Raw genomic sequence first — 10,211 nt, 5'->3', positions numbered from 1 at the left:
ATATATGCACCAAGCATTGTAACTCCCAATTTCCTAAAACAACCTTTTTTTAACCTTACTTTCATCTCTAGATAGACAATCCAAACTAAAAACCAACAAAGAACCCTCAGAGTTAAACTCTACCATAGATCAAATGGACTTAACAGGTATCTATAGAGTATTCCACCCAACATATATAGAATCTTCATTCTTTTTTTTAACATTTAAAAGTGCAAACTTTAATAAGTACAAAGGACATAATAAGGTGAGCTTGTGGAGAGGCCAACCATGTTACAGAAATAGGTGATACAAGTATCCATTTCAAGTTTCTATATTTCCTTTTTTGTGCAGAACATCTATTTATTAAGGTTGCTTAATATACAATTTTTCATTTGTGTTTCTGGAAGTCCTTTATTGCAAAGATAATTCTTTTGTCTGATAACAAATAGCAGCCACAAGGATCATTCTGGACCTCCACATTGGATAAATTCCATTTCTTCTTGAGAGATGAGTTTCCTTCTGTATTTCTGAGGTAAGGTTTTGATTATGTCTGCAGTGTCTGGTGGACCCTGATGCACCAGCAAACCTGGGACTTTACCTCCTTTAGAATGCTGTGTGATTATAGAGTGGGGCGGGAGCCCTGCTGATCTCATAGCTTCTGAGGCACTAAGTTTAGGATTGTCTCTTCTGTTAGGGAACCTTATCAGTGGAGCATGTGGCTTTACTACCTGAACCACCCTGGTGGCGGACGCAATCTTGCTGCCCATCATGACCCCCGAGAAGGGGCAGCTCCAGAATCTTCATTCTTTACAGCAGCCTGCAGAACCTTCTGGTTGTAGTTACCTTCACATTGCTGGGACAAAGCACCTGATCAAAAGCAACTGATGGATGGAAAGTTTTTATTTTGGCTTATAGTCTTGGGGTACGCTCCATGATGGCATGGCATGAGCAGAGGCTGGACATTATCTCCTGACCACAGCAGCTGGAATATAGCAGCAGAAGAGTGAGCCAAACTCTAGCAAGGGGGAACTGGCTTTAACATACCTAAGCATGACCCCAACAACACACCTCCTCCAGTAAAGCTCCACCTCCCAAACTGTCAACAGCTGGGGACCTGAGTTTAAGGAGGACACCTAACTCAAACCACCGCATGTCTCTAAAATTAGGCTACACATCTTTACAAATTCAAGTCTAAATGAATTAGAATGATCTCTTGTATCTTACTAGTTCATAGCGCAATAAAGCTAGAAACAAATAGCAAGAAAAGCTTCAGGGCTAAAGGGATGGTTTAGAGGTTAAATCATTTGCCTGAAAAGCCAAAGGACCAAGGTCCAATTCCTCAGGACCCACATAAGCCAGATGCTCAAGGTGGTGCATGCATGTAGAGTTTGTTTGCATGCCCATTCTCTCTCTCTGTGTGTGTCTCTCTCTGCTTCTATCTGTCAAATAAATAAATAAAACTAAATTTATTTTAAAAAGAAAAGCCTCAGACACTACACAAATCATTTCATTTGCAGTAAAATGGATAGAAATAGAAATCACTGTAAGTGAAATAAACCAGACTCACTAGTAGCATGTTTTCTCTCATATTTAGAACCTAGATTTTAAAATCATGTATGTATATGTGTTTGTAAGTCATGAAACTATAAAGAGGATCATGAGAAGCAAGAAGAAAACTTAACAGAGGGAGAAGAAAAAGAGGTGTCCATCAAATAGAAGTGACATGAAAATAGAAGAGAGGACAATCTTAGTGATGGAAGGGAACCAGCCACAGGAGGGCAAGGGCTTAGGAGGGCTGTGGGGGAGTGAGATGAATTAGAAAAATGTATAATAACATGCATGTATGAAAGTGCCATAATTAAACCCATTACTCTGCATGCTAACTTAGATAATAAAAATTTTAAAATAAGCCAGGCATGGCCTTGAATTCATGGCGTTCCTCCTACCACTGCCTCCCTAGTTCAAGGCCAACCTAAGACTCCATAGTGAATTCCAGGTCAGCCTGGGCTACTGTGAGACCCTACCTTGAAAAACCAAAAAATAAATAAATCTAAATAAAAGTAAATGCTAAAAATTCTACATGTTTTAGAAAACAGTTTGCTATCAAATGTGTCGTTTTGAAAAGCATTTTATTTATCCATTTGTTTGCAAGTAGAGAGGCAGAAGGGAGAAAATGAGCATGACAGGGCCTCCAGCCCCGGCAAATGAACTCCATATGCATGCACCTCTTTGTGGGTGTGGCTTTACATAGGTACTGGGGGATCAAACCCAGGTCATTATGCTTTGTGGGCAAACATCTTATATTTGGACAGCCAGGCCAAATGAGCCAACAGGTGCAATAGTGGCACATCTGTTATGGGAAAACCAACTGCCCTCTAATTGGATGGAGGCCTGCTCCATGGGGGGGGGGGGGAAATACATCCCTGATACTGAAAACTTAAAACAGGAGTAGTCATGGGCCCTAGGTGTGTAACATCTGCTGCTGTCTGGCTAAATGTATATATGCTTATCAAACTGCCCAGTAACCACTTCTCTTAATGTTCAGTAACCACTTCTCTTAATGTTCATACCCTTGTATTAATGCTACTCTCGCTTTTGGTAGAGAACCTTCTCTTTTTTTTTTTTTAATTTGGAATCATAAATTTATGCATTTATTGAGTTACTTTTTTTCTTTTTAAAATATTTTTTCCTTCTCAATTTTTGACTTTTCTTTTTTTTAATTTTTAAATTTTTATTAACATTTTCCATGATTATAAAAAAAATCCCATGGTAATTCCCTCCCTCCCCCTGACACTTTCCCCTTTGAAATTCTATTCTCCATCATATTCCCTCCCCATCTCAATCATTGTACTTACATATATACAATATCAACCTATTAAGTACCCTCCTCCCTTCCTTTGTGAACCTTCTCTTTACAGATGGCAGTGACCTGGGGATGACTCAGAAGGTATCATGGTGCTGGAAAGAAGTGACCAGAGTGCTCAGCACTGCAATATCTCTATCACACCTTCCAAGGCTCAGGGTCCATTGGAGAAGAGGAGGTGGAAAGAATGTAAAAGCCAAAGGAAGGGTAGGACTCCTTACAACATGCTCCTCCAGACACAAAATGGCCTGGATATCCATGACCTCACAGTGACTGACACTACCTACACAAGACCATCATAAGAGGAGGAAAAGATCATGACATCAAAATAAAGGAGAGACTGATTGAGAAGGGGAGGGAATATGATGGAGAATGGAGTTTTAAAGGGGAAAGTGGGGGAAGGGAGGGTATTACCATGGGATATTTTTTATAACCATGGAAATTGTTAATAAAAATTTGGAAAAAAAAAATCCACTGAGCCATCTCCCCAAGCCCTCAAGTGTGCCTTTTATTTATTTATTTTTTTTAAACCGTTCTCTTTTTTTAAATTTTTTATTTACTTATTTGAGAGCGACAGACACAGAGAGAAAGACAGATAGAGGGAGAGAGAGAGAATGGGCGCGCCAGGGCTTCCAGCCTCTGCAAACGAACTCCAGATGTGTGCACCCCCTTGTGCATCTGGCTAACGTGGGACCTGGGGAACGGAGCCTCGAACCAGGGTCCTTAGGCTTCACAGGCAAGCACTTAACCACTAAGCCATCCCTCCAGCCCATCAAGTGTGCTTTTTAAAAATATTTTCTCTGGGCTGGAGGGATGGCTTAGTTATTAAGGCGCTTGCCTGAAAAGCCAAAGGACACGGGTTCAATTCCCCAGTACCCACATAAGCCAGATGTACAAAGGGACACATGCATCTGGAGTTTGTTTGCAGTGGATGGAGGCCCTGGCCCACCCATTCTCTCTTTGTTGATCTCCTCTTTCTATCTCTCTGCTTGCAATTAAATAAATAAAATAAAATTCAAAATTTTTTTTTCTCTGGCCGAGGAAATGTCTCAAAACATTAAAACACTTGCCACTCAAGCCTGAGTGCCTGAATTCGATCCCTCGACCTCATGTTTAAAAAAGCCAGAAGCCGTGGCAGGCTCCCGTAACCCAAGTTTGCTGACAAGAGATGGCAAGCAGAGACAGGAGGATTTCCCAGAAGCTTGGCAGCTCGCAGCAAGTGCAGCAAAGTATAAGAACAAAAACAAGAGAGAGGGTTGGAGAGATGGCTTAGCAGTTGGGGGACTCACCTGCAAAACCAGAGGACCCAGGTTTGATTCCCCAGTACCCACATAAGCCAGATGCACAAGGTGACACATATGTCTAAAGTTTGTTTGCAGTGGCTGAAGGCCCTGGAGTGCCTAAATTCAAAATTATTAAATTGGATATGTAAAAAATTGTAAAATTTTAGCCAGGCATGGTGACGCACACCTTTAATCCCAGAAGTTGGGAGGCACAGGTAGGAGGATCTCTGTGAGTTCAAGGACACCCTGAGACTCCATAGTGAATTCCAGGTCAGCCTGGGATAGAGTGAGATCCTACCTCGGAAAACCAAAAATAAATAAATAAATAAAATTTTGTGCAGGACAGTTCTTCCCCTTTACTACCCACTTTCTTGCTTAAGTTCTTTTTTTTTTAATTTTTTTGTTTATTTTATTTATTTGAGAGTGACAGACAGAGAGAGAAAGAGGCAGATAGATAGAGAGAGAATGGGCATGTCAGGGCCTCCAGCCGCTGAAAACGAACTCCAGACGCATGCACCCCCTTGTGCATCTGGCTAACGTGGGTCCTGGGGAATCAAGCCTCAAACCGGGGTCCCTAAGCTTCACAGGCAAGCGCTTAACCGCTAAGCCATTTCTCCAGCCCTTTTTTGCTTTTTTGAGGTAGGGTCTCACTCTAACCCAGCTGACCTGGAATTCACTGTGTAGTCTCAGGGTGGTCTTGAATTGACGGCAATCCTCCTACCTCTGCCTCCCAAGTGCTGGGATTAAAGGCCACTACGCCCGGCTTGCTTAAGTTCTTAAGAATAACTCAAGACTGTCCTGATAATGCAATACCTCAAGACAGAGAGGAATTGCCTGAAACATGCAAACTTGTTCTGTCTCTCCTGAGATGTGTAACATTTTGACCTAGGGAGAAACTGCCTGGTATTGCTGTTTCTCCCCTGGAAGTGTGACATCTTTCACAGCATTGCCCAGTGAGTCACATGGACCGTGTAGTATATAAACCAAGGTGGTGAAACACAGAGCCTTGCACAAGCTAGGCAATGTCCCACCACTGAGCTATGTCCCCAGCCCTATCGCTTTCTTGTGTCCTAGGTTCCAGTTGTTCCTCACTTCCTATGTCTGAGCAATAAAGGTGCTTCATATAATGTGTGTGTGTGAGCGGGTCATGTCCCATGAACTGAAACACACTGCTACCCATACACAACAAGCCCGTGTCACAGAACTGGCCCAGCTTTCTCTACTTGCTTGCTCACCAAAACAGCAAGCACAGACTCAACATGCAAAATGATGTCAAGCATTCTTGGATCTATACCATGGAAATGCTCTTCCAGAAACTACATCACTGATGCTAGGGACCTCAGAAGTTTACAAGATCATGAGCAAGTTTAATGACTAGTTTTTTATGTATTTATTTGACACACACAGAGAAGGGGGGGGAGAGGAGGGAGAGAATGGGAACACCAGGGCTTCTAACCACTGCAAATGAACTCCAGATGCGTGCACCATCTTGTTCATCTGGCTTTACATGGGTACTGGGGAATCGAACTCAGGTTCTTAGTCTTTGCAGACAAGTGCCTGAACCACGGAGTCATTTCTTCAGCCCTAATGGCCAGTTTTAAAGCCATGCCGTTTGTAGAGTAAGATTATGCAAGCTGACTCTCTTCTCTGATCAAGTCCACCTAGCCTATTGTCTCAAAGAACTGACTGGAGAGAATTGTGGATGTGAAATATTTGTCATAAATAAATAGCGAAAAAAAATTAAAAATGGCTGGTCATGGCAGCATATACCTTTAATCCCAGCACTCAGGAGGCAGAGATAGGAGGATCGCCATGAGTTTGAGGCCACCCTGAGACTACATAGTGAATTCCAGGACAGCCTGGGCTAGAGTGAGACCCTACCTTGAAAAAAACAAACAAACAAACAAATAAATAAAATAAGTAGTGAGAAGAATTGGCACATCGAGTAGAGAGGAAGTGACAGACCATAGTTTACTATCAAAGGGAATGGGTGGTACAGTCACAATAAAGGCCTGGCGTGGAGCTCTCCGCATAGGGAAATGGGCCTGACATACAAATGGATGATTTGTGAAGAAGTGGGATATAGGTCACACACATACCATGCCAGATATGAGTGAGCTGGCTGCACAGACAGAGTAGAAAGAAAAGAATGTGGAAAAGCTCAGTGTGGTAGCACGTGCCTGTAATCCCAGCATTAGGGAGACAAAGGCAGGAGGATCTGTGTTTGAGGCCAGCCTGGGCTATGTAGTGCTCCAGGCCAGTTTGGAGACCCTGTCTTAAAGAAAAATGTTAAATCAGACATGGTGGCACATGCCTGCAATCCCACAGAGATCCTGTAGAAGGAAGGAAGGAAAGAAGGGAGGGAAGGAGAAACAGGAGAGCAAGAGGCCTTATTCTTGGGCCCTAGGGTTGGATAGTTTGGAAAATAGGACCTTAGGTGCCCTGTGGGGTGAGAAAGAGCCCCAGATGGTGTCAGTCTGGGATAGAGTGAAACCCTTCTGCAAAAAGGGGGGGGGGCTGAGGAGATGGCTCAACAGTTAAGGCATTTGCTTGCAAAGCCTGCAGGCCTGGGTTAGATTCTCTAGGACCCACATAAAGCCCGATGCACGAAGGGGCGCATGTGTCTAGGGCTTGTCTGCAGAGGCACTAGGCCCTGGAGCACCCATACTCACATTCTCTCTCTGCACTTACAAATAAGTAGATAAAATTATTTTAAAAAATAAAAAGGGGGCTGGAGAGATGGCTTAGCGGTTAAGCGCTTGCCTGTGAAGCCTAAGGACCCGGTTCAAGGCTCGGTTCCCCAGGTCCCACGTTAGCCAGATGCACAAGGGGGCGCATGCGTCTGGAGTTCGTTTGCAGAGGCTGGAAGCCCTGGCGCGCCCATTCTCTCTCTCTCTCCCTCTATCTGTCTTTCTCTCTGTGTCTGTCGCTCTCAAATAAATAAATAAAAAATTAAAAAAAAAACATGTTTAAAAAATAAAAAGGGGGGCTGGAGAGATGGCTTAGCGGTTAAGCGCTTGCCTGTGAAGCCTAAGGACCCTGGTTTGAGGTTCAATTCCCCAGGACCCACATAAGCCAGATGCACAAGGTGGAGAATTCATCTGGAGTTCGTTTGCAGTGGCTGGAGGCCCAAGCGTGCCCATTCTCTCTTTTTTTTTTTTTTCTCTCTCTCTCTCTGTTACTCTGAAATAAATAAAAACAAACAAAAAATTTAAAAAATAATAACAATAAAAAGGGGGCTAGAGATACGGTTTAGCAGTTGAGGCACTTGCTGGCAAAGACAAAAGACCCAGGTTCTAGTCACCAGTACCCATGTAAGCCAGATGCACAAGGTGGCATTTGCATATGGAGTTTGTTTGCAGTGACTAAAGACCCTGCTGCACCTATATTCTCTGTGTCTGCCTCTTTTTCTCCCTCTCTATCATATATGTATAATAACTAGTGAGAAGAATTGGCACATCGAGTAAAGAAGAACATACAGACCATATATATGTATACACATACACACACACACTCACACACATGCTGGGCACAGTGGCGCACAGCTTTAATCCCAACACTAGGGAGGCAGAGGTAGGAGGATTGTCATGAGTTCGAGGCCACCCTGAGACTACATAGTGAATTCCAGGTCAGCCTGAGCTAGAGTGAGACCCTACCTCGAGAAACAAAAAAAATAAAAATAAAAAATTTTTAAAAAGCCAGGCATGGTGGCACATGCTTTTAATCCCAGCACTTGGGAGGCAAAGGTAGGAGGATCACTGTGAGTTAGAGGCCACCCTGATACTCCACAGTGAATTACAGGTCAGCCTGGCATAGAGTGAGATCCTACCTCGAAAAATGAAAAAAAAATAATTAAATTAAACTTAAATTAAAAAATATATATATGGTTTTTCAAGGTAGGGTTGACCTGGAGTTCACTATGGAGTCTCAGGGTGGCCTCAAACTCACAGTAATCCTCCTATCTCTGCCTCCCAAGTGCTGGGATTAAAGGCGTGTGCCACCACGCCTGGCTTTTTAAAATAAAATATATATTTTTTAATTCAAAATGGTAGAAGGGGGAATTCAGACCTTTCTTGAGTTTTCAGATAGTGGAGCCATTCATTCATTCATAAGACAATATAACCAAGCCTTTTGAGCAAAAAAAAAAAAAAAAAAAAAATTAGCACACAGCATTTACCTTCTTGTTGTGTTTATCCACTTATAAGTAGGGCCCTATGGGACATTTGTTTGTTTGTTTGTGGCTGGGTTGTATGTATCCAGGCTGGCTTCAAACTTGCTGTGTAACTGAGGCTGACTTTGATCCTGATCCTCCTGCCTACACCTCCTGAGTGCATCATGCCCTGCCTGTGGGCCATTTGGGATGTTGGTGACTGTGGTTTCTATCACTGAGTGCATCGTTGACATTAGCATTTTGTCTGCTTATGACACAGAACGTGGAGACCACCTCACAGAGAAATCAAACCACAGCTGTGGGGCACATCCACTCCCTCCTGTCCCCAGGCTACTCAACAGCCCTGTGCTCTTGAACAAAGCCAGTACTGTACCCTGAAAGCAGACTAGGACATTTCTTGTTTCTTGAGACGGCGTCTCAGGTATGTTTCCTAGGCTGGCCTCCAGCTCCGGGCTTCAAGTGGACCTCTCACCTCAGCCTCCTGAGCGCTGGAGCCTTGGAGTCTGCACTGCCCTGGAATGGCTTGCTTGTTGACAGGCATTGATGGAACCTGACATCGTAGTGCCAGGGCACAACATGTGACGTTGTGACATAGATTCCCACTCTCTATAGGGTTCTCACAAACCCACCAAAGAAACTGGACAGGCACAAGGCTAGGGTAAAGTGTTTGGTTTGCAAGCATATGGGCCTGAATTTGAAGCCCAGTATCCACATAAATGCTGGGCATGGAACTGCATGCCTGTAATCTCAGCTCCAGGTGGACCCCTGGTGCTCCCTGCTCAGTCAGCCCAGCCTCATCAATGCTCCAAACCCATGAGAAGTCTTGTCTCAACAAGAGGTGGAGCCAGCCCTGCACTTGAGAGCAGAGATAGCTGGATGACTGTGAGTTCAAGGTCATCCTGATACTAATTCCAGGTTGGCCTGGGCTAGAGCAAGACTATACTTTGAAAAACCAAAAATAAAAAAAAAAAAGAGGTAGATGGCATACTTGAGGATAGATGACAGCCCAAATTGTCCTCTGGCTTCTACACACATGCACACTCACTGACACCCCACTTATAGTGAGAGCATACACACACAACTGGATGGGTTCAACAAACCTCAATTATCAAATGGGAATGGTACATTAAGAACAGGCCCTGGGAGGTGCAGCGATAGCTTAGTGGTTAAGGTACTTGCCTATAAAGCCTAAGGACCCTGGTTCTATTCCCCAGTTCCCACATAAGCCAGATGCACAAGGTGTACGTGTGTCTGGAGTTTGTTTGCAGTGACTGGGAGGCCCTGGCATGTCTATTCTCTCTCTGTCTGCCTCTTTCTCTCTCTCTCTCCCTTTCTCTCTTAAATAAATTAATTGATTAAAAAAATTTTTTTAAAGAACAGGCCCTGCCCAAGTACTGAGAAGTGACAGCTCAGTGTTCAGCACTAAGTGAGACATCTCGGTCACAGCTTCCAGGGCTCAGGCATTGTTGTGGAAGAGGTGGCTGAAAGAATGTGTGGTGGTTTGATTCAGGTGTCCCCCATAAACTTAGGTGTTCTGAGTGCTAGGTTCCCAGCTGATGGAGGTTTGGGAATTAACACCTCCAGGAGGCAGTGTATTGTTGGGATATTATATTATGGATATTATAGCCAGTTTCCCCATGCCAGCGTTTGGCACTCTTTCCTCTTGCTATGCTCCGCCTTATGTTGGCCAGGGGGTGATATCAACCCTCTGCTCATGCCATTGTTTCCCCCTGCCATCGTGGAGCTCCCCCTCAAGCCTGTAAGACAAAACAAAGCTCTTTTTTTCTCCCACAAGCTGCTGTTGGTTGAGTGATTTCTACCAGCAATGCAAACCTGACTGCAACCGAACGTAAGAGCCAAAGGACAGCAAGGAGAGCTTTGGAATGCTGGCTTTCAGATACAAAGTGGTGTTACG

The 10,211-nt window shown here is 43.9% G+C and overlaps 1 protein-coding gene across 1 annotated transcript; it reads right to left on the bottom strand.

Annotated features, from left to right (window-relative positions):
- Nucleotides 1-440: 440 nt before the first annotated feature.
- On the bottom strand, nucleotides 441-749 carry LOC123461728 (28S ribosomal protein S36, mitochondrial-like). Its single transcript, XM_045153720.1, has one exon. The coding sequence runs from the start codon at nucleotides 747-749 to the stop codon at nucleotides 441-443; it is 309 nt and encodes a 102-aa protein (XP_045009655.1).
- Between the last annotated feature and the right edge of the window lie 9,462 nt (nucleotides 750-10,211).

This window comes from Jaculus jaculus, chromosome 6 (genome assembly GCF_020740685.1).
Source record: "Jaculus jaculus isolate mJacJac1 chromosome 6, mJacJac1.mat.Y.cur, whole genome shotgun sequence".
Lineage (NCBI taxonomy): Eukaryota > Metazoa > Chordata > Mammalia > Rodentia > Dipodidae > Jaculus > Jaculus jaculus.
This window is presented reverse-complemented; position numbering and strand designations above follow the sequence as displayed.